This window comes from Hydractinia symbiolongicarpus, chromosome 10 (assembly GCF_029227915.1).
Source record: "Hydractinia symbiolongicarpus strain clone_291-10 chromosome 10, HSymV2.1, whole genome shotgun sequence".
Classification (NCBI taxonomy): Eukaryota; Metazoa; Cnidaria; class Hydrozoa; order Anthoathecata; family Hydractiniidae; genus Hydractinia; species Hydractinia symbiolongicarpus.
In genome coordinates this window covers 21,025,559-21,050,121 of record NC_079884.1, presented here as the reverse complement: position 1 = coordinate 21,050,121, position 24,563 = coordinate 21,025,559, and the positions used below count along the sequence as shown (strand labels likewise).

Here is a 24,563-nt window from a genome sequence, read left to right as displayed (position 1 = left end):
AAAGATAGAATAATAGGAGAGAAACAGATTTTATAACATACGAAATCGTAGCTCTAACACTTAATAGTCAAGCTAAAGCTAGCTCATTAAGAAAAAAGTCAAACTTTTCTTTATTTTGTTGCCAATGGTGCACATGTGTAAGTACCTAATTTATTGTACAATCTTGTGAGTACAATGCGTATGAATCATTTCCATACATCCTGTACATAAACTCTTTGCTAACTTTCCTATATCACTCTGCTAAATAGAGAAACTGCATTCTCTATTTCCCCAAACCTGTATGGATACTGAGTGTGATACAGAAATTATTATTTAAAATGATCGCTACTTAATTTACCTATTATATACCTTGCGTATGCCTGCTGTCAAAATGTCTAAAAAACAGTTTTAGCTTGCGTAAATGTTGATACTTTCTTGTTTACCAGAATATGTATAATGAACTTATTTGATAAACAAAAGAAAGAATGTTTACATGGTATAGATCAAAGTAGAAAGGGAAGTTTCGATGCACCTATTCACGAATTGATTGTTTTCATCAATTCTCATAATGATTTTTTCACAACGAGTTCATGTTCTGGACGAATAGTTCTTTTTATGGAGGTATGTTTTTGTTATCAGTGTTAAGATGTACTATGGATACCCTACCCTATAAACCTTCATTTTTATTACACAACCAAGCAATAAGAACAGACTATTGTAGTGCACATAAAGATAATATTGACAAACATTGCATAATTTTTTTCTCTTAATGGTAATATCACTGTTATCCTGGTAAGGCAAAAATAAAAGGTAATGCTTAGAATGCAAATTTTTTATGGACTGGGAAATTAGAGGACTTCAATATTTTCCAGTAACCATTCAACCAATTTTTGGAAACATTGTCAGATTGACTTAGTGTTCTTAAGAAGACATGTTTGGTTTTTGATATCAAATTTATTAAATTGTTTTGAAATTAAATTTGTTTCTGTTTCCTTTTGAAGGGTGAAACGAAGAAAAAAGGTTGCAAATGGCTCCTTGCTTCTCATGATGAAATCGGTGCTACTCATATTGTAAGTATTAGTAACAATGTTACTTAGTTAAATGGTTGTGATTCAGTCACATTTTTTACTAGTAATTATTTGTAACAAAATAATAATAAGTAATAAAAACTCAGTAAAATCTAAACCTTTTAAAGTTGATTTTTTTTCAAAGCATCAATATTGTCAAATGCTTTGTCTTGAGCATTTATTTGATACCATCTTCCTCTCTAAGTCAATGAACCCTAATTTTTTGATTTTACTATAAATTTAGACTAAAATATGAAGTTTCTAAGTGATCGTAGTAATGTATATAAAATTTTTTGGTTTCTATTTATTACTTGTGCATATCTTATTTATTTAACAACTGCTAATTGATATTTTTACAAACTCTTAATTTTTTAAACTCAATCTAAATAAACAGTTTTATTTAATAAAAATAACTGATAATCCAAAATTTAGCGAAGAAAATGTTTGCCAGGTAAAACATGTTGGCATTTTTCAAAGAAAAAGTAAGATGAACTGATAAATTTTTATTAAAAACTGTAAAATAAATTGTTGTAAACATGGAAACTTTAATTTTAAAGCAATTCGTATTAGAATATTTATTTCCTAGCTAAAAGAAGAGTTTCTTCCAAAAATTTTAAATTAGAAAACAACAGAAATCCTGTGTTTAAAAGTATAATCGTTATGAATTTAACCTTGATCAAGTTTCTCATCCTTATTACTAGTATTTTTGGTTATTATCAATTTAAAGTTTAGTTCAAGTTCTAAATCCGTCATGTAGGCAAACTACTATAATGAGAAAATGCTTTTATAACAGATTGGTAGATTGGCAAACTGTTCTCATACCGTTTTCGGGAAAAATGTACACTTTGTACCTTTCATTTTTATCTTTAATTCTTTGTGTCTTCTAAACTTTTGGAGAATTAGAAGATACTTTATTGTCATTGGATAAGAACCTTTATTTGTATTGTTGCACTTTTTATAGATGGAGAAAATCGAAGAACGATCGGATGAAGATGATAAAATAGATCTCAAATATGAACCATTTATATTACATGTGCAATGTCGAACTTTAGAATGTGCTAAACTCATGGTATCATTGATTTTGTTAATTTTTTGTTTATTTTTCTGCTTGTAGCAACTTTAATTAGGAGCTTTTTTAATTTATCCTAATATCCTACAAAGTCTCCCAAATTGTGTAGATTTTAAATTGTCTAATATAGTAACATAATTTAACAGTATGGTAGCTTTTTGTCTTTTCCTGCTTGCGCATGTTTACTCATGTAATATAACATTGACCTGCTTATTTTCAGCTGAAGATTGCATTAGGTTGTGGCTACAGAAATTCTGGGATTGTCATCGGGAAGAAAGAAAAATTTATGCTGGTAAAATTCTTTGTATTTTCTATGTTGCAAGCTATAATGCAAAATGATTCTTCCAAATGTGTTTACGTTTTTTGACAGATGTTCAAAGCCATTTGCGAAATTTACTGTTGTCAGCTATTTTTAGGGTATTCCACAAGATGTGTCTGATTTAAGACGCAAGGATAAATAGCAGAAAAATATTTTCTGCTAATCACAACATTATTTAGTGTGGTTATGTTTCATAGTGATGTTTAGAATTTGCTACTGAGGAAAATTTGTTATTATTGCCAATTGTTTTAAGAAATCAATAGACTTTTTAGTTATTTAGTGAAATTCAAAGTTTAGGAGATGTGAAACAAATCTAGTTTTTTCATATGCACTAATTATTTTGCTTAATAATTAGGATGTCCGATGTTAGTGCTGTATATTTTCTCTTAGGCAGTGAGAAGTACGCATGGTGCAGAAGCTCCTCTTAAATTTAACAAGAGTGTCATTGTCTCAAATGAGGTTTGTTACAGCAGTCATATAAAGAGAACCAAGTATCTTCTGTTATGCACAAAATCATACCCTTGCTAATAAAATATTAATACTGTTAAAAAAAATTACTTTAAGACCACATGTAGGCAGAGACTTATTATTAGAATTAACCTATCTAGTTCTCAGTTAAGACGATAGTCTCTTAAGGTTGGTGACCCCCTTATGAAATACTTCAAAATTAGACACAACAGACAATATACAAAAATTAAAATATAAACAAGACCATTAAAGTTAAAATAAGCACCAATAAATTTCGGTAAATTTTTTTTTATTGCTATGAATAATTTTAACATCAAGAAACAGAAGAGTGCCATTCAATTTGATTTTAGATGGAAAAAAAATGGTGACGTGTTGGCTATTCAAGTAATTTCTAAATAGCTGTGCATGATCATGTGCAGAGAACATAGTGAAAACATAACTTTGAAACAAGTAACAAGCGATAATATCAGTTATTTTGTCCCTGCTTTGGTAGTATCACATTTTAGGATAATGCCCGTCTGTGAGCTAAAGGTGGTAATTTCAAGTAGTTTCCTAGAAAACAAAGTAAAACTAAGGAAACAGTGGCGTATCCAGAGGTTAGTTTGGGCACTCCGTGAGCACGAAGCCCAAGAATTTGAAAATCAGTTGAGGGGGGGGGGGGGGGGACTGTAAGACCCCCAGTGGGAACAGGGCAGAGCCCTGTTGGGAGGAGAGGCGACAAAGCCCCCGGGAAATTTTTTTGGCTAAAATCACATTTTGTTGTGAGCAAATTAAAATGTGTATTACTGACTTTATGATCCTAAACAATGTCGCTAATTTAACGTGTTTAACATTGAATGTATACTACAGGATTTATATGACAGCTAACACTCCAAGCTCTGCCGTATTTTGTTGGGTTGCGATGGAACTGATGGCCCAATTTGGTACTTTGCTACAGGAAGCCTGATGCGCAATGCTAAACCAGTCCACGTAATCCAACTTAAAAACAAGGGAGTGCGTACATGTACGCACTCCCTTGTCTCCCAAGCTAATAAAATTGCCAGAACACAAGAGAGCTTCGACCACTGAGAAACACAGTTTCTCCTTACAGACGAACTACAGTATTCCTTTGTCTCTTATATATAAAATAAATCGATTTTATTCAGGCTTAATGTGATTTCTTATACACCGTAAAATGATTACAGTAAGGTTTTTTCTTTTATGGATAAAATAAGAAAACCTTTTTTCAACCGGTTTTCAATATTTGGGCACTTAGTTTGGGCACCCAAACTGGTATTTCGGCGTCTAAAACCTTCTGGATAGGCCACTGATAAAAAAATTTAAATTTTTTTTATTTTTAACTGTCCAAATTTTGTGCCCCAAAGTCGATAATTACATTAACGGTCACCACCATTATCAAACAAAAGCCAATTTGGTTCATACATATTTTGTTGATTTGTGACATCACACGGCTGACATAGCTTAATAGGATTTGTAAGATGATGGATAAAGATTCAGTCACTTTTTCGTCTTCTCAAATAGAATGTCTTGCATACCTCTATTTGTAAGGAAATTTTTAGCCGTAAGGGGACAAATTAAAACAGTACTAGCACGTTTGAAAGGTTTCTAGGGTTTTTTCTGCTTAGGTCATTTCAACATTTCAAAAGATAAAAGGTTAATTTATTCTAAATTTCACAAAATTAGACATGTGTTTCCTGGTTAATCACAGTGTTACAAGTCCTCAAGGGGAAGGGTACGTACAACAATGATTAAAAAAATTAATAGAATGTTAATCAAAAAACTTGTGACTTTAACATATAATCTACAACAATATTTATCAAATCATTAAAAATTGATAATTTTATGATCTAATGATAACGACATTGAATATCTGAATATGAAATGAAATGACTGCTGACTCAACGTAACCACATTTAAACTCATTCAACTTTTTTAACGCATTTTTTTTCTCTTAAGCTTTTCAGCCAATGAAAGTCATGTAAATGCAAGCAATTGCACAATCAATTTTATTTATGAAAAATATAAAAAATTTTTTTATGCGCTAACTCGCTTTTATAATAGTAACAACTACCTATTCGAAAAGAAGTTGATGCTGGTAAGTAGAGCAGAGGGACCTGTTGATATTGACTCTTTTTGCATTTTTCTGAAAAAAACAAAAACGACTACTTCTTCAGGGAATAAATAATAACTTTGCAACTCGTTTTCATCCCATCTTTTTTTCGTTGTTGTTTCCTGTTACATCTTCTTTTTATACGCTGCCATACACAAGTTGTTGTAATTAAATTTTGGAGTAAAACGTAACTTTAAGACAGCCATTTTATTTTGAACAACTTTTCTTTTAAGTGAGATATTGACTTCCATTAAGTAACTTAGAGAAAAATGCTCTCAAACTTTTTGGCTAGAGCAGAAATGCAGTAGTAGGGAGACCTACCTTCAGTGAATTTGTTTAATAAATACTTTTATTGTTTTTTAATTCCATGAGCTATTAATTTACTGTACTACTTAAGTGTTATTTATGTATGCAGTGAATAAAGCTGACTCGCTCGATACCAAGTAAATAAATTCAAAATTTGACACCATGTAAAACTGTACATCACTGTCAGTTTCACATGTACTGGAAATAAACTCTAAAAAATGGAAAATGTATAGAATAAAAAAAACCTTAGGGAATATATACATTATATATACAGTTTCGTTTTACCATATTTGTAGTATATCCAACATATTACAGACAATGTGAACAGTAAACTTGGTGAAAATTTTGAAAGAATAAACAAGTAAGAACTTGACTAAATCTGTTAATAAATTTTAATTGCCTGTCATTAGCCAACTTTTTAAAATTATAAATATTATTGATAGACTTTCTAATTATATTATATTTAGTCGTTAGCCTGTGAAAAAAACACCAGTTAGCCCATCCTTTAAATATACCTGTCGCAACAAAGTAAATAAAAATATATTGCATTTGATATTAGTGTTTCCGTATCACGTCTTTCTGACTCAGCAGGGGGTCCGCACAGAGACAGACAAAATACGGGTATTATTAAAGAGATGTATATAGTTAAATATTTCTTTAGATTTTTTGAAGCACTAAAAGCAGGTCTAAGTGGCGGCACTAAATAAGGTCAGTATAGGATATGCTATGTCTTCTGTGTACTACTTAAAACAAGCGCCACCCACCAAGGTCCCCAAGAAAGTATTACCATTTTTGCTTGGTAAACCTCAGCCCATCCTCCATTTCTATAAAGTAAAAGTTTGTTTTTTTTTACCTAAAATAACAATAAATACCTTCTTAAATGACAACCTGCGTTTTCTACAAAATATAAGATGCTGGTTTAAGTAGGTTCCACTTTTAACGAAATTATAGTTTCTCATTTTCCATTAATTTTTTTTTTTCAAGTAAGATATGTAAGGTTGGCAGGAACAGTACAAGTGTACATCTTACAAATTTTTTGCAAGAAAAAATTCCTTGGAAATATCACTTTTTAAGGTATTATAAAAAAGGAGCTGAGAAAATAACGGTCATCAAGTTATTTCATTGAAAAACGAGTAATTCTAGGGGTTAATTGTGATCACATATGAACAAGTAGCACCTCGCCTCAGTATAAGCTGTGAATATTACTCTTTGGTCAGAAATAACAGAATCAATACCTCAGAAAGGTTCTTCAGGTGACCATTTTAGGCATTCCTTTAAAAACATATTGTGCATTCAAGTTTTAAAAACTAAAAATCTACTGCTTTCTTTAATGCATAGTGTTTCCAACTCTTTTTTTTACTTCAGAGAAGCTTGGTATTCTTAAACATTCCTATGGTTAACATTTTATATTCTTTTTAGAGTCATGAGTTTGTTGTCCTGCTTTCGAACAAGAGTTTATGATGTCTAATGCATATTTGCATTTGCAAACAAACCTGGAGGAATTACAAAGAGACTGGAGTTTGGTGATATCCTCAGACAAAACTGCATACATATGTACATAATTTAAGTTAGACACTACAACAGTTGTACAGAATGATTTTTCTATTTTATCTGAATAGACGTTTTTGAAATTACCTCTTGGGTGTTGATGTGCTTTCCATATATGTACTCTCCAGTTTATTACAACTTCTGTGTGGGTTTTTTTCAAAACCAGTCATTAAACCCAAGGAAAAATCTATGTAGCCCAAAGAACAATAAAAAAAATATTGGAGGTTTTAGAAACTTTTGTGATGTCAGGAGTTTATAAACAAAAAATTGTTTTATTGGAAATTTGTTAACTTGTTGTATTTATTGTTAAGAACTTCAAGCTGTGATCAAAATAATGTATAGGATCATGTCTTTTTAAAGAAACGGGATTCATGAAGCGTAATTGTAAATGGCGAAATCAACAGCAAATTAGCTGTAAAATATATTTTTGATCTGTACAAGAAACAAGAAAACATGGTAAATTCAAAATACTAATTTTAAGCACTCTTAGGTATTAAAAACAAAGTAGTTATTTTGAATTCTTTCCAGTTATGAGTTTTTCTAAGAAAAACACTAATTGGTTAAAGGTTTAAAGCAAAATATTTCGCTGCTAGAAAGTAGAACCTGTTTCTATTTTACGGTGAAGCAAATTTTTCAATGCATAATCAAAAACAAACGAAACTGCACATGATCAAATTCATTTGGCCAGATAATTTGCAGTCCAATTCACTTCGTGAAAATCCCTCTTAAGGGTTTAAAATACAAAAAATACACCAAAAAAAAAAGTTTTTTACCAGGAAATTATTATAGGACGGCGCATGTAGTGATTTTTAGCTGTCCAACCATTATAAGTCATTGTATTGATATTTCTTTTAGTAAAAAATATAGATAAAAAAAATGTATTTGCAGAACTGCTAATCCTAGCCAATTCAGAGAAAGGCTTGCATTAACAAATACACCAAACATGGTAACTTTTATTGAATTTTTTATGTAATGATAATTTTATATACTTTAGTTATTGACATGTGCATTAGTATTTCTGTTCCGTACAAAATGTACTTGAATTACTAATGAGTCTATGAAGTATAAAAAAACAATGATTTTTTAGGGAACTCCGATTAAAGATATCAAGATTCCAGAAAATGCACCAAACAATATTTTGCTAGATAAACATATTGAATTTATTAAAACATATGAAGAAAGCAATAAATATGTAAGTATTCATCAATTAATTGTTTTGGCGAGTCGTTAAATGTCTGGTAGCAACTATTAAAGCTAAAATCTACTTTGAAATCTTTTTAAGGGAAACTGTTTTCAAAGATTAATTGAACAATTAATTGCTTTATTTTGCAGTAGACATTGTTTCTTTTATTAATACTCATATTCTGTTTGTATAAGATGGCTGTCTTAACTATATTCCGAACCTCTCGCAGAATAATTTATCTTGCTGATGAGCGAATCCTTAAGCTAATAACTAGTAAATTGATAATTATAGTCAGGTCGGTTGTGACGAAAAATGCAAGTATAGGAAATTTAAAAAATAAAAACTTAATAGAAATGTTCTTATTAGATACCTGATTCACCTGGCCAATATAAACACCAATACAATGAGTCCATTGTTGCATAGTTTTATCTAATGCTACATATTATTAGATTTTCTTATAAAGGAACCTTTGACTTAGTTTTTTTTCAATGAAAAATAATGCAAAATGGTGGTAGATTTGGCCTTTGGCATTTTAGGTGGGATCTTTGGGTGATTTTTTGTAGGTTGGATCTAGGACTGTACTGTCATTTCTTCACGCACAACTATTTAGGGTGAACAAGATGCAGCAACAACAAAAATGAAATTAACAAATACAATAAAGAATGTGAATTGTTCTAAACAAAAGCACAACATAATCTTTACTTGCTTCATAATGTAAATTGTAAATTCAATTGTAAACATCAAACCATACAAAAACTTGGGTATGATTTGCATGCCAATTATGCATGTTTGTTCCTTAAATAATACAAACATAGAAAATGGTATATATTATCTGCTTCGATAGTTACTATGTAATTGTCAATCCTGTTTGCATTTATTTAAAATTGTGCATGAATTGAATCCGGTGTTGTTTGTTTTGCTAATGTCCCTTTGATGATTTTATAATTATGGTATCAGTTACAATACAGGTCTTTATAATCATTTCAAAGTAGCATTTTTTTCATGTTAGGAATACATTATGACTGAATACTTACGTATGAGTGGTGTTTACTGGGGTTTGACTGCAATGGCTTTAATGAAGAGATTAGATTCAATGGATAAAAAAAGTATAATGGAGTTTGTTCAGGAATGTCAACATGATTCAGGTGGCTACAGTGCAAGTGCTCAGCATGATGCACATCTTTTATACACTCTTAGTGCCATACAGGTTAGTTGTAAGAAATGATTTGTTTTAAAACTCGATAATATCATGTATACCGTAATGTTCTAGAATAGAAGCAAGGTCTCGCAAATTATCTTTTTTCTACCCAGCTCTATCTTATAGTGGTTGGTTTATGTAGTATCTGAAGTGAAGAAAAGTAAGACGGAAGAAAGTCCTTGGAATAAAATCAATGTACTATAAGTCTAAAATTTGCAGTCTTTAATTTCGCATTTTTTAAACAAAGACGAAAATTCATTATTTCGCATTTTACTTTTTATTGACTTGTTCATAACTTTTTCTTAAATAAGTATAAAATTCACTTTAGACATCAGCAAAAATAGCTAGCTTGTTTGCAGTTTTTTATTCTGGATTCTGGCACAAATTTTTAGCAATATTTAACTCTGCAACCTTTTTTTCTAGGTTTTTTTCTTTCCTAGGAACGTCAAAAAACTGGATTATTTCCCAGATTTGAATTCACACTAAATGCTATTAAAATATTCCAGTATGCAGTTACATATCAATTACACATCAAGTTTTAATGTAAAGTTTTGAATCATTTTAGGTTCATCTTTTTAGGCAGAAACATTAGAGTAATTTAATTGGCTGGTAGAGACTTCAGTCTTTCAATATTAGAATATGTTCAGTATTTAAGCCAGTTAATCAAACGTTTGATTATTCTGGTACTTTGTATCATTAGTTAAAAAAACATTTTACAAAAATAATAAATTTTTTTTTACTGATAATGCCATTATTCTCTTCATTAGAACTTTTTAATTTTGTTTTTTGCTTTGCATCTTAGATACACGCCTTGTTTGACGAGCTAGAAGAATTGGACAAAGAAAAAGTGTCAAATTTTATTGCAAGTCTTCAACAACCTGATGGTTCGTTTTACGGTGATAAATGGGGTAATTTTTATCACTAGTTGATTTTGTTTTCTCTCTGTTTTGCTCTCTTAGTTAACTCTCTTGTTGAACTTTGTACTTGATAAAGGCCGTCGTACGGCCAAAACGTCGTAAATATATTTCACCTAAAAGAGTTGTTGTTCTTTTTTCCCTTTAATATCATACACACTGAACCAATTATTTAAAATTTGATAAATATCTAAATTCTTTAGAAGTTTTTACATTGAAAATCTTTTGTGCCCCTTGTAATCAAGGGGCTTTGTGACAAAATTAGATTTTCTCAAAGTTTTATATTGTCAAACTTCAAAGTTAGCGTAATGCTTCAAAACATTTCTGTGTGTTGGAGAAAAAAAGGCCAGCTAGGAATGGAAACCCAAAGACAGCAAATTTAGTAACTACTTTCTATATGAACATACATAGAACACTGTTTTTTATTTCTTAGGAGAGATTGATAGCAGATTTTCGTTTTGTGCCTTAGCATCCCTGAAAATAATGGTGAGTATTGTTAAAAAATAAAATTAAGAATAAAAAAATGAAGCTTTGACTCCCTTGTGTCATCAAAAATTTGTGTAAAAATGTTTTGTTTTCAGGGTAAATTGGATCGCGTAGATGTTGTAAAAGCTGTAGAATATGTTATACGTTGCATGAATTTTGATGGAGGTTTTGGATGTACTCCAGGTTCAGAGTCACATGCTGGACAAGTAAGTTTTAGATCTAGCTTCAATGTTATATATTTTAGACAAGAACTGGCTTTATGCTGCAAACCACACTTAGTCTAATTTAGGAAGCTTTACCAAGGTTTTTTTTATTGCACAGGGCTAAAAAATATATTCTGGCGAATCTGTGTTATTCTCTCATCGCACCTCTATGATACGGTTTCCTTGTTGTGCCTTAATATCGGATTTATGCGGAGCACCAAAATGGCTTTTATTACAGAAGGTTTAAAGATATCTTTGATGCATGTTTTTATTAATCATAAGGAATAAGAAGCAGTAAAAGGGTAGTGTTAGGTATCAAACGTTTGTTATACATGAAAGGAAATCAAATGTCATAAGGAATAATTAATAGTTTCACATTTCTTGTATTCAGCCTTTCCATTTTGATTTAATTTTTTCAAAGTTTTGGTGTTATTTTTTTCTATGAAAATCCATATTATAATACCCGTATACGTCTGTCCGTCCGTCTGTCCGTCTGTCTGTCACGCAAAATGGTAGCTTAACTGTGCAATAGCGAGAAGCACGCAATGCGGTATAAAAAGGACGGGCGAACCCGTCGATTTTCCATGGGCTAACGACTAGTGTACTTAATTTGTCCACTTTATTGTCTAAAAATAGGAACCAAAATTCTTTAGGGACAGGAATTTTAAGTAATAATAATAATAGTAATAATAGAAACATTTCTGTAAATAAATTTTTAGGAAAATTATTTTACAAAAAAGTCAATGACTTGAGAGCAGCAGGGGACAGCACAGTTAGTACAATTATTACTTTACCCGGCGTGCAATCTCAGATCTCTAGAAAGTTTTAAATATTCAAATAGCGAATAAATAAAAGTAAAACTTTATCCCTGTGGAAAGTTTCTACCATTAAAGTAGTAAAAGCGTACAGTGTAGCCACCAAAACGTAAAAGACCATGTTTTATTGAGTAATTTTATGTCATAGTTTTGTTTTTCCTTCTCTTCAGATCTACTGCTGTGTTGGTGTACTCTCTATAACTAACTCATTGCATCTCATAAATCCTGACCTGCTGGGTTGGTGGTTATGTGAACGACAACTACCCTCGGGTGGTTTGAACGGTAGACCAGAGAAGCTACCCGATGTTTGCTATTCATGGTGGGTTCTAGCATCGTTGAGAGTGCTTGGTAAAATCGAATGGATAGACAAGGTAATATCTTGTTCTGTTGTTTTGGATTTTTTTTATGGTTATCAATTGATTCATAGTATGATTGAATTAATTAAAAAAGAGGGAAAGATAACAAAGAAGGTATTACACCGCAATATTTTCTATCCTAACAATTAAATAGTTTTTCTTTTTGTCTAGGACTCAGCTTTAGTAGGGTGAAATTGACTAATTCCATGCATTGGTGACTAAAATTTTCACCTGCTATTTTTTCTCATCGACTAATAATTCTCTCCGATTAACTTGAACGCAGGGTTTTTCCCCCGATAGGGTAACGGTTCGGTTAAATACGCCTAATTTGACAGTCACTTTATTTTTATAGTTTTTTTCACTTGAAAAAGAAAACGTGCGAACTGTTTTCATATTGTGTTTTTTAATTATCTTAGTGTGTGCTTTACAAACCTTTTTGCTTATCATAGTCTTGTTTCACCCCCCAAAGAAAAATCCCCAATTAGGAATTTTCGGGACATGAAAACAATCATATATCAGAAATTAGATTAGCTGCAGATATTTTTTAAATATTGGCAAGAATTAAATTTTAGAACTGCTCTCAAATAACTGTGCGTTCATTTATTTTACAGTTTGTTTCAATTCTTAGGTTAATCCAAGGTTAAAATAAGTTTAAAAGTTTTAGGCGAAAATAGCTAAAAAAAAATATAGGTAAATGTCTGGACTTAATACATATTTTTATCGAATGGACATTCTTATTGCATTAGAACACAAGATTTATATTTGATGCTTTTTATAATTCGACTTTATGATTTGAAATACTTTACTACTAGGATAAGCTAGCAAATTTTATAATGGCTTCTCAAGACGAAGAAACTGGTGGAATATCGGACCGACCTGGAAACATGGTACGTCTTTCTGGTTTTAACCAATAGACTATGGTAAACGTATTTGTGCGGTTATTTCTTCTTTTTTAATAGTATGGATTTTTGTGAGATTCTGTTACTAAAATGTGCTGAAAATATTTTAGATAAAGAATTTTGGTTTTGAAATATTGAAAATAGGTGTATATTTAAGTGAAATAATAAATTCTGCGCTAAATTCATTCCCGGTGGAGAGTGGTATTTATGCAAACATGAATTTAATGATGTTGATTTTATGTTGATTTTATCGATTAATTGTAAACAAAAGAGTTTTTACTTAAAATTATAGTTTTGTTTGTGGTGGATGCTACGTTGTAATAGAACTTCTCTATATTTTCATTAAACGTGTAACTTTATTTTCTAGGTTGATCCGTTTCACACCTTATTTGGCGTGGCTGGTTTATCGTTGCTAGGATACAGTCGTAAAGACATAGAAGAAGTGAACCCAGTTTTTTGTTTACCGCAATCTGTAGTTGATAAATATAACATCAAGATTCAAATTTTATGACGAAACTTATGAAGACGTCGACTCCTGTTAGTTAGACCACAATAATCTCGTTTACGTTATCAGTAAAAAAGTCTGTAAACAAATTTTTAGCGGGCAAGAATATTAGTGACCTGCACAAAGCTTTTTTTTATTGACCAATTCTTAAAAGAATTGATATATAACACTTTTTTCCTCAAAGCAAGCGATGTTTCAAATAAAAATAGATGAAAAAGGAAATTAATAAATTCTGCTTCTGATATAACAATAATTTTCATCAGAAAGGAGAATTAATGGTCTAATTTTATAAACGTTTTTGGTTCCCAAAGCCTTAAAAAAGGAAAAGACAATTAGCGTAAAATCTTGTGTAGAGACAAAGTGGATAACATCATTTCGTCGGTAAAAAAAAATGTCGAAAGAAATTTTAACCCGTAAAAATTTTTTTTCTCATTTAGTCAAAATTTGGAACTTGTTACTGTCTTTTTTATTGATAAGGTATAGGGTATATATTTATTTTCATAACTTTGGTTTTGTATATTAATAGATCATATATCAGTATATATAAATTGCATTTTTACCAACTCTATTATCTGAAAGTCAACCTTTCTTGACCAGTATGTGTGAACGCTGCTCATCTGGCCTGGTCGACGAGCCCTGTGAAAAAATCCAACAAGACAGCGTCAAAAAGTATTTCGGATATAAATAATAGCTAATGCGGGTGTCTTGGCTTGTTACACTGTGCGTTTTAACTGGTACAGTAGCTCTGATGAGGTCTTGCAGAACGTACTTTATTCAGCTTTCACATCAATAGTGGTTTTGGACTATGACTGATAACTAGCACGAAGAATAATTGCTCCCGTGATCAAACGAAAGTTTTTTTTGCACGTTGAAAATGGGGTATAAATTGCATAGGATGGAAAAGTTGAACTTTTTCTGCGTAAACAAAAGCCATATGAATGTTATCTAGTGCTTAACTTTTAACTTTTAGGTTAGAATACAATGTTGTTCGCAGGCAGACAATTTTCAATTAGAAATTTAAGAAGAGCTTGGAAAGCGGGACAAAAGACGCTTTTTCAAGCTTCTCGAACATTTTCTTGTTCCTGCAGACATCATTATGAAACACATTTTCGTAGAAGTGTTGAAACACCTGAAGAGTTTTGGGAAGAACTGGCACAGGATATAAACTGGTTTAAGAAGTACGAACGAGTACTCGACAACTCGAATCCTCCATTCACCAAATGGTACGTTTGTTAAGCGTTTTTTTTCTATGAATTTCATATTCAAGTTTCAAGAGTGCAGCGTGCTTCTACTTTTATGTATGTTTGCATTCTATCTATAATGTCATTACGTAAAGAGTTCGTCACTAATAACGGATATAAAAAAAACACCTTTTGGCACTTCTTTTTTCTAACAGTGTGATCATTTATGATATATAAGAGGAGTTTTGACTTTGTTGTTTCATTTTTGAGCAATACATGTTCGGACTTTTTCGGAGTGCTTGCTGAAAACTTCGAAAAGGTCAGTCACCTGGAACATTTAAATATTTGAAACTTGTTGGGAGCAACCAAATTTCTCCTAAGATTAACGAAGACAATTAGGAAATGTTACACTAACACATTCATGTTGCGCTAACACATTCATGTTTCAGGTTTGTGGGAGGTGAAATGAACACGTGTTACGAAGGGCTGGATGTTCACGTGGCAAATGGGTTTGGTGACGACAAAGCGTTGATCTATGACAGTCCTGTCACTGAAACAAAGCGTGCTTTTACGTATGATTACTTGAAAGAACAGGTATGATAATTGTGTGCGGTCGGCAAAATTTTTGAAAGGGCAATCTGAGAAATATTTTGTCCCGGGAAATGTTTAAAAACTGTCTTTCACGAAATGTTTTGAAAAGGGCCCTCTGCGAAAAAAGGTGTGTTCCGCGAAATGAACGATTAAAAGAGACTTTTTAAAAGTATGTTCAGGAATGCTTTCTTTGTTACTTTTTGTAAGTATTTTGTTTGTAACGGCATAAGTTTATTAAAAAATCAAAATAATATAATTAGTGCTATTTCAGTCAATATTACAAGTAAAAACAACGCAATAATCTCAAACGTTGCTCGGGATTATCACTTACTTTTATCTTCTAAAGTAAAGTAAAATATTGCAAGCATAGATTTTCATGGAAAAGTCCTACCTTGTTTTTTTTATCAATTGTTTAGCATGATTGCTTTCTTTGTTACAGGCATCGAAATTCGCAAGAGTCCTTATCAACAATGGCGTCCAAAAAGGCGACCGAGTGATAATTTACATGCCGATGATTCCTGAGGTTTGTACATCTCTATCCCATAAGACGGTAGCCGGTCTTTACATTGTGTTCAAAGAATTACTAACTTTTTTGTTTCAAAAAAGTTTATTAATTCTCGGTAGGCTATTATAGCAATGTATGGTTGCGCAAGAGTCGGTGCCGTACATTCCGTCGTGTTTGGTGGATTTGCACCCAAAGAATTAGCAAGGCGTATCGATGATGCTGAGGTTTGTCTATTTTTTTGTATTTGCTATTTTTATTAGCATCTTTATTCGTTGGGTAACACACTTTTTTCTTTCTTTTAGCCGGTTGTTATGGTGACGGCATCGTGCGGTTTAGAACCTAATCGCGTGTTACCGTACGAACCCTTAGTTAAACATGCAGTAGAGATCGCGTCACATAAGCCCCACAAAATCATCACGGTTGATCGTGAACAGGTATTTTGCATTTCTTTATGACAAAAGTGTTTTCTGGATATAAATTGTATAAGCTATAACTAAAGAAAAGTATAACCTAATGGTATTGGTTTATATAGAATATGACAAGTTCATCTTTATCGATTTTTTGTTTTTATTTGTATTGAATGAATGAAAAAATGAATGAATTAATGAATAAATGCATAGATGAATGAATATAGAGAGAGATGCGCATAACCTAAGGTCCATTTTATTCAGTGTCGTAAGATGAAGTACGATCGTGACGTCGATATCGACTGGAATGACGCTGTAGACTCAGTGAGCGGGCATGATTGCATCCCGGTCAATTCCAACGACCCCCTTTACATTTTGTACACGTCTGGAACGACTGGATCGCCTAAGGTTGTGTATTATGTTGACTTGTTAAGCTCCTTTTATTTTTTAAAACTTTTAGGTAAGATTTCTCTGTGCTCCCAAAATTTTTTATTTTTTTCTTATTCTTTTCATGTTAAGATTTATGACTCTCTATTGCTATAACTTTCACTTACAATAAGTTACCAACGGTATAAACTCGACATAGAAAGTCTAAAAGAATTTATCTGTGTGAGGATTGGGTGCGTAAAAAATATTGCGTTAAAAAACCTTAAATCTATTCTACGCTTTTGTAGGGTATAGTCAGACCTAATGGTGGGCATGCCGTTGCATTGAAGTGGTCAATGAAGAACATATATAATATTCACCCGAATGATGTAAGAATAATCCATGTAATGTTGTGATCTATTATGGGCAAACTGCTTGTATATTTGTTTTGATCTGCCCAATTTTGGAACATAGTGTACATTGCCGACGCAGTTTGCACGGTTTTTTTTATACGAATATGTTTTATAAGAATATCAGGAAACAAACTGAAAAATTGACCATTTTTTTTAGATTTGGTGGGCTGCTTCTGATATCGGTTGGGTTGTCGGACATTCATATATCGTATACGCTCCTCTGTTTAATAAAAGTACCTCCATTTTATTTGAGGTAAGTAGTCCAAACAGTTAGAAAAATCAGAAAGTTTATTAGAACATATTATATGACTTTTTTCGTATTAGGGCAAACCCGTTGGTTCACCAAATGCGAGTACATTTTTTCGTATTATCGACGAATACGATGTATCAGCATTGTTTACTGCGCCAACTGCGATTAGAGTGATTAGAAACGAAGTGAGTGGTTTCCTATTTTTCGATGCAGATTTTAAAAGAAGTCGTAAAACTCTGTTATTTCAAAACTTTGTCTGGGTAATACCTGACACGACAGAGTTTGCAAGCACAATTTATTTGCGGCTAATGTTTATGTTCAAGTATGGAGGTATCGTTCAGTATTTTGATAAACGCAGCTCTCTATTTACTACTCGTATTCTTTCCAAGAAAATGTTTTTTTAAAAAATTTATATTTCATATAGGATCCTGATGGCGATCACGCTAAAGCATTTACAATGGAAAGGTGGAAGGATTTGTTTGAAAAACGATTTACTAACACGCACACTCACGCTTATCCCCCGAGCATATCCTCCTAGCCCATGGTGTGTATGTTAAAACAAACCACATAGTGGTTAACACCTGCAATGGAGGTTTACATAGAGTAGTATGAAAATTCTAAGATGCCTTAAATGCCTTCAAACTTCACAGTAAGGTAAAAAAAAAACAAGAAACTTACGAAACTGTTTTACAGATGTTAATACCTTTAATTGTTATAATAGTCGCTATTTGTCTGTCAGTCAATTTAAGAACCGTGGTTTTCTAATCGAAAACGCCAATTATATTCGCACCTATAATCATAGTAATGAATGATCCCCGTCTAAGAAAAATGCGTGACTTCATGTAAGCAGGCAATGCACGAAATAGCGATGCTAGAAATATGTACGACGGACTAATCCTCGTAAAATATCGTTAAACGTTCTTACCACATTCACATGGTTAATAAGCTTCGGATTTTTTTATAACAAAAATAATTGGAATCATTTTAACTTTTTGATTGTAAAGATAAATCTGAGGTGCAACAAACGAATTGTAGTACTATATATTCGTGTCGTTTCACAGGGGGTCAGTTAAAATTCGTTACCCACTATTATTATTTTTTTCAGGCTTCAAGCATTGTTTTTGGCTGGTGAAAACGCCGATATTAATCTTTTAAAGTGGTGTAAGAATGTTTTTCGAAAGCCTGTTGTTGATCATTGGTGGCAAACAGGTTAGACTGATGAAAATTTAAACGTAAAAAAAAACATTCAAATTAACATTAATGATTAATTTATTTTTATTTGTTCGTTTTAGAGTCTGGTTGGCCAATCACAAGTCATCATTTAGGCCTTGGGTTACCAAGCGATTACAAACTCGGTTCTATTGGTAAACCAACACCCGGTTGGAATGGTGCGTATTTTTGCTGCATATTGGAAAATATAGTTGACTCTCGTTATCTCGAACATGCGCTATTTGGAATCTCCGGTCTAAAGAGAGTTAAAAATAGCGAGACTCAACTGTAGAATGGGAGGGAATTCAGTCTGTAAAATTAGTAAAAGTTTTTTAAAAGTAGGCCTCTAAATCAGTGTACTGTTTGAAGACATTTTTAAGTTGCGTGTAGGTAAAAGCTTAATAACCAACACGCTGAAAAGTATGTATTTTTGTGTGATTCTTGAATGATTCCTGCTGATGGTTTATTCGTGTAGGCGTTCATTATGATATATCTATACGCATTTTCGAATGGCCAAACCTTTTACCTTCATCCCTACTTGACTGATCGCATCTATAATTCTATATTTTTTTGTTCAATCCATTTTGTTCAAGTTTTTCTTAAATTCATTTTCTTAGTGAAAGTGTTGAGTAAACAATACGAAGAATGCAAACCTGGAGAATTGGGACAGATTTTTGTAAAGTAAGGACTGTTTTGAATTATTAACAGATTAAAAAAGCTGTCGGTGTTGTCGTTGTCGTCCTTTTTGCATTTCATGGTCGTTGACGTTCTCTTACATTCCGTAATTTTGATTGCCGTTTTTTGTAGTCGTTGTCGTTGTTGTGGTCGTCATTATTGTAGCTGTTGTCGTTTTCGCATCTGCTTTCGTTGGTGTTGTCGTCGTTCTGAGATCGACGGTAGATGGTGGTCTCAAAAGGCACATCTGAGATTTTTGGAGGTCGTGTTCGAAGCCGTTGTTGTTCTCGTTTTCGTTTTTTTTTTTACAGTTGGTAGGGGTGTCGATGTGTGCAAACACATGCTTAACATTTTTTTTGTCGTTGTTTTATCGTCGTTGCTTCCGTAGTAGTCGTTTTTATCATTATCGTAATTTCCAATGCGGAAATTGGAATTTTAAATTTTCAGATTTATCATGGCTTGTTGATTAACCTAATCAAGTAATTTCTTCCAAACAAATCTACTTTTAAATCATAGGTTACCGCTTCCACCCGGCGCCATGTCAACGCTGTGGAACAAAGACGATCGCTTCATTGAAAGTTACTTCGAAACAGTAGAGGTCTGTTAGTTTGTTTTTTTTAGTTTTTTTTTAATAGCCACGGACACACAATTACTTTATAAAGGAGATCTTATTATCTTGCAATTTAATTGACCACTGTTTATTTATTTAATTATTTATTTTTTTATTTATTTTTAGGGTTTCTATGACACCAGTGATGCGGGTATGGTTGATGAGAACGGCTACGTTTCTATTGGTGGACGCATTGATGACGTCATTAACGTGGCTGGACACCGGCTGTCAACACAACAAATGGAGAGGGTAAATGAAACATTTTCATCATAATAATGCTTATGTGACATATTTTCTCCGAAAATTTGAGCAAAATCTCCAACAAAAACATTCCTCGTCTGATCTTTCACCAAATTCGTTTATGCTTAAATAAATTGTAATATTTTTGATTCGTTCTATTGCAGCCTAGTCTCTTACGTAATTAGGTTATGTTAAGGAAATTGTAAGATGTAAAGTGCAGTGGAAATATTTGTATAACTTTCGCAGGCAATTGCACAAGATCCAGACATTATGGAACAAGCTGTCATTGGTGTGAAAGACGAAGTAAAAGGTTTAATACCAGTTGGTTTGGTTGTTCTAAGAAAAGGTGGGGAGAGGTTTCTGATTTTTTGGTTGGTCAAGTTTTTTAAACTGCCAAGCGTTTATTCACCCCTTGAATACTCTCAAGTTAAGAGGGTGGTATGATAACTTTGGGTTTTACTATGGTGTAATTTGATCAGTCGGCGTCGACAGGAATATTACGATTGATCTTATAGTCCTGTTGTTTCCTGAAAATATTCTGACAAATCAGACCCCAAAATCAAGGTTAGAAACTTCCGACTGTTTTCGTTAATGTCTCAGTGTGTTATTTGGCACTAAACTATGTTGTTGTTTTAAGTAAGAGCAATAACTTTGGTTTTAGTTTCGATATAATTTTCCAAATGTTATTATTCGATAAGTTGACAGGTTTAGATTTTCTTTTTTTTTTCTTGTCCTCTTATTAACTAGAGAGATCTCTGATCAACACCATATGATATTTTGCAGTTACTTTGTCAGCTTCCGAGTAACTGCACTTTGTCAACTTTCCGACTTTTCAAAATATTCATATTCTGTTTATTTGTAACTTTCTGTCTGTCTTCTCCAGGGTGTCAAAAAGACGAAGAGACTGTAAAAAAAGACGTTATTCAAGTCGTGCGTTCTGATGTTGGGCCAGTTGCTGCCTTCAAGAAAGTTATTATTCTGCCTGTGTTACCCAAGGTTAGATTTTACGTTATTCTTGTTTGCGTAAAACATTGTTTATCAACTTATTTCAACTCAACCTCAAAATACTTGATGTATTTTCATGTACTTTAATACTGAAAACTTTTGAGGGCAAAGGTTCCAAAAACAGTAAATGTTCGTAACTCTTCCGTTGGCGAATTTCAAGAATTAATTATCACGGTATCTAAAATCCAATTTTTTACTTCTTTTTTGGAGGTCATTAAAATGATAAGAATGTGATTTGGTAAAAATGCATTTGCGAATTATTTTTTCTGGAAAGGTTTCATAAAAGCTAATACTAAACGCATTGAGTATTGGTTTATGCGGTTTCTCTCATTTGAGTATCGGTTTATACGGTTTCTCCCATTTGAGTATTGGTTTATACGGTTTCTCCTATTTGAGTATCGGTTTATATGGTTTCCCCCATTTTACATGCAGGGATTCGGCATTTTACACGCAGGATTCCGCATTAATTGCAAACGTCTCGTTCAATAAAAAGAAATTAAAAATTATAATTTTATTGTTAACAAATTTCTATATTTGTTGACAGACACGTGCAGGGAAATTCATTAGAGGAACTCTCAAGAAGATCATGGATGGTGATGAGTATACGGTAAGTTTAAATGCCCTATATAAGCCCTGAGTCCATATTTCATCAAATGCGGTCGCATTGTGAGTTGAATTGTTTAAATTGATTTTTTGATTAGCTACGCGGGGTTTTATTTTAAATTACACCTGGTTCTATATTTGTTCGAAAAACAGCTACACTTTCCTTTTTGCAATTGTCCAAAGAAAAAAGTTTTTCCTCATGTCTTATTTTTTTTTTTAGGTTCCACAAACTATAGAAAATCCTGACGATTTTGCTGTCGTCGAAGCGATATTGAAAAAATCAGTATCTTTTGATGGCGATGTTTAATGATAACGCCTTACAAACATCACCTGTGAAGATGGTGCATATTTTTGTCGCAAAAATTTCTATAAGGGTAGCACTTATAAAGCCAATTTCCTGATTCTACCTGACTTGTTAATGTAAAGACGATATTAATCAGTACAGTAGACATATGAATATTAGAAATTAATTTCAGAAATTATCTATACAATAATTAATCAACGCGAAATTCCACTTCGATCTTTTAGCACGTCTGCTCGAGGTACATGCATTAAAATGCCTTTGCCTGCGCTGTTTGTTTTGAATGTCAAAATTGCGAAATTTTCATGAGCCATTATAAGCATTCCAGTGCTTGAATAGCCGCCATTTTAAATTTTTGCTTGCATTTTTATTTCTAGTGGACCCTACTGCTCAAACGCACGACCGCCGCGCGTCGTCGTGCCTTCCGATCGAAGTGGACTTTCGCCTTTAACGATTGACTAGAGAGGATAGAGAGAGAATTAATGTGAAAAATTGTAGAAACACTAAACTGAGAATAGTTACCGCATACACACTTTCCCTAATTAAGCTTGGAAAAAATAATTTCAGTCTTAGCAGACCTCTTGTCTCAGGTAATTTTTGGTTTCACAAAACGTTTTGCTCACATTTTTTCTACTTGGAGTATGCAGAAATTTACCGTGTATTTTATTAACTCTCGTATTTTTATCAATTTTTTACGCTTTTTGTATTACATAATTCTTTCGCATAAACGTAGTTATCTGACTAATGGATATTTTAGACATGCACTATATACGGTTAGAAATTACAGCATTTTTTTTGTTAGATTCTATAATTTTGTTTTTTTAGTAGAAAGGTACAAATTTTAATAGTTATTAATTTTCACGGAGTTAGGCAGTTAGCCAATCACGAATCATAAAAGGATTTGTAAAAGAGTACTGGGCTTTTAAAAATATTTAATATGTTTTACATCATTCGCCATAATTTAATGCTATTTGGGGTAAATTTGAAGCTGTCCAAACAGTTGCTCTTAAAATGATTTTGATGTATTATCTAAATTGCTTAGTAAGCAGAAATTTCCATTTTAGAGATATATAATGAGTGTTGGAAGAAGAACATTGTGGATATTGTGGATACATAGTCTACATATAGTAACTGAATATATAAGTAGTTATATGTATAAACAAAATTTGTACTGTTAGTAAATAATTATGAAAAGATATTTTTGCAATGAGTTTATTCAAACGAAGTTTTAGAATGGGGAGGCAAACACCTAAGTTCAAAGTGAAGTAAAAAAATCTCCCCCGGTCAGTTTAGGAAAAAAAAAAGAACGATGAACGAATGATGGTGATTTTTTTGGTCAGCTAAGGGGCCATCCATTCAGCACGTGTACGCATTAAATGACTGATCTTTTGATTTACAAATTGAAATTTGTTAAAACTTTAGTGGAGTAAGGCAAAGAAATTCTTTAGTAAACCACGCCCACTGGACGTTGCTTCTTGATATTCATTATTTCCATAAAGAAATAACACCATTAATTAAAAAAAATTAGTTCAAAAGTTTTTCAACGTAATAATTTCGGAGTCTGAAAAAGAAAATTGACTTTACATGTTTAATGAACCAATGCAACCTTGTCCCCAGGGTATCTTTTTGACACCGTCCTGGTTATAGAAAAGAGACAACAGGCGCTGGGAAGGAGGTTGGAACCAATGGCCCCCGTTATGATTATCAGGAAAATTATTGAAATTTTAACTTCCTGGACTGACTGAAAGTGCCCCCCCCCCTGACAGCTTTTAAGAATGATTTTCTAATTGGCCTCAATTCCACGTTCAATTTTTTTTTTCGATTACACTCCTTTTCTGTTAAATCCATTTCACAAGGCTAACAATTAGCATCCAGGCTAGAATTTTCACTAAATAAGTTTTTAGAAAACTATGCTTGGGACCTTGTTCTTGCTACTGTATTTTCAAGTGCTGTACATGATAGCGTTTACTTTAGACCACTCAAATGTTGACCTAATTTTTCCTGACAATTTTAGAATTTCTTTCTTGCTTCTCCTGTAGTTATGGCTAATAAACTAGCTAAGGGAAGGAAAAAGAAAATGCAATATACATAAAGAAACAGAAGATGAAAGAAATACAAACTGAACTGAAGATAAAAACTGAAGAAAAGAACATTACCTTAAGTAAACTTTTGCAAATTTCACGAATTTTATCCATGCCTGCACGAGAATTCCAAGAAAAGTTAATTCGCAAAAATAAATTTTCGCGAAACTTTTTAAAATGACTTTTCGCTAAAACAAAAGGATTTTTTCGTTTTTCCTTTTTTTCTAGGTCAATTTCTTTTTTGTAGTTGATAAAATAATGATCAGCCTCTGTTATATGAGCAAATTCTATAAAAGGCTTCCTTATCTCAATAAATAGGCCTGAATTTTTTTTCACGGCAAACTATATATACTTTGTGTTTCTAAAGTTGCAAGAATATATATTATCAGGAAAATAAAAAGCAAATTTGTTTTTTGATTTAGTACTGGAACCCATTTCCCTCAACACATATCAGCTGATCACCTTTATTCAAATGTCGACATCAATATCTGCAAATTTTCTTCTCAAACCTTCTGAGGGAGTGAGGTAAGGTAAACCAAAAAATAAAGAAAAACATGTCATAAAACTTACTGCGAGGGGGAAGAAAGTAATAATTCATGCAAACTTGTTGGTTACCTTTTTGTAATTTAGTGTACGCTGTCCTCACTTTATTCAAGGCTTCTTTATGGCGCACGCATTTAATAAATAAAAAAAAAAACGTG

The 24,563-nt window shown here is 32.3% G+C and overlaps 3 protein-coding genes across 5 annotated transcripts; all 3 read left to right on the top strand.

The window, feature by feature from the left end:
• The first annotated feature begins 298 nt into the window (after nucleotides 1-298).
• LOC130612706 (tRNA wybutosine-synthesizing protein 3 homolog) lies at nucleotides 299-6,915 on the top strand. 2 transcript variants are annotated; one of them, XM_057434057.1, is made up of 8 exons: nucleotides 390-600; nucleotides 981-1,049; nucleotides 2,008-2,115; nucleotides 2,336-2,407; nucleotides 2,825-2,893; nucleotides 5,615-5,679; nucleotides 5,980-6,026; nucleotides 6,738-6,915. In XM_057434057.1, exons 1-7 carry the CDS (start codon nucleotides 436-438, stop codon nucleotides 6,023-6,025), a joined length of 594 nt encoding a protein of 197 aa, XP_057290040.1. In that variant the 5' UTR covers nucleotides 390-435; the 3' UTR covers nucleotide 6,026; nucleotides 6,738-6,915. The 2 variants fall into 2 exon arrangements, with proteins under 2 accessions (XP_057290041.1, XP_057290040.1); XM_057434058.1 differs by lacking the exon at nucleotides 5,615-5,679 and having other exon boundaries at nucleotides 299-600.
• Nucleotides 6,916-7,698: 783 nt separating this feature from the next.
• On the top strand, nucleotides 7,699-13,550 carry LOC130612704 (geranylgeranyl transferase type-2 subunit beta-like). The gene is made up of 9 exons (XM_057434055.1): nucleotides 7,699-7,812; nucleotides 7,954-8,058; nucleotides 9,059-9,256; nucleotides 10,050-10,155; nucleotides 10,595-10,647; nucleotides 10,743-10,853; nucleotides 11,836-12,036; nucleotides 12,834-12,908; nucleotides 13,288-13,550. The coding sequence occupies exons 1-9, from the start codon at nucleotides 7,810-7,812 to the stop codon at nucleotides 13,429-13,431; spliced, it is 996 nt and encodes a 331-aa protein (XP_057290038.1). The 5' UTR covers nucleotides 7,699-7,809; the 3' UTR covers nucleotides 13,432-13,550.
• Nucleotides 13,551-14,371: 821 nt separating this feature from the next.
• LOC130612703 (acyl-CoA synthetase short-chain family member 3, mitochondrial-like) lies at nucleotides 14,372-22,996 on the top strand. 2 transcript variants are annotated; one of them, XM_057434053.1, is made up of 19 exons: nucleotides 14,372-14,648; nucleotides 15,056-15,200; nucleotides 15,637-15,720; nucleotides 15,822-15,926; nucleotides 16,005-16,136; nucleotides 16,374-16,517; nucleotides 16,784-16,864; nucleotides 17,046-17,141; nucleotides 17,213-17,323; nucleotides 17,563-17,603; nucleotides 18,244-18,347; nucleotides 18,431-18,526; nucleotides 18,965-19,028; nucleotides 19,539-19,620; nucleotides 19,759-19,881; nucleotides 20,119-20,218; nucleotides 20,756-20,868; nucleotides 21,422-21,484; nucleotides 21,701-22,996. In XM_057434053.1, exons 1-19 carry the CDS (start codon nucleotides 14,407-14,409, stop codon nucleotides 21,785-21,787), a joined length of 2,013 nt encoding a protein of 670 aa, XP_057290036.1. In that variant the 5' UTR covers nucleotides 14,372-14,406; the 3' UTR covers nucleotides 21,788-22,996. The 2 variants fall into 2 exon arrangements, with proteins under 2 accessions (XP_057290036.1, XP_057290037.1); XM_057434054.1 differs by lacking the exon at nucleotides 16,374-16,517.
• Nucleotides 22,997-24,563: the final 1,567 nt, after the last annotated feature.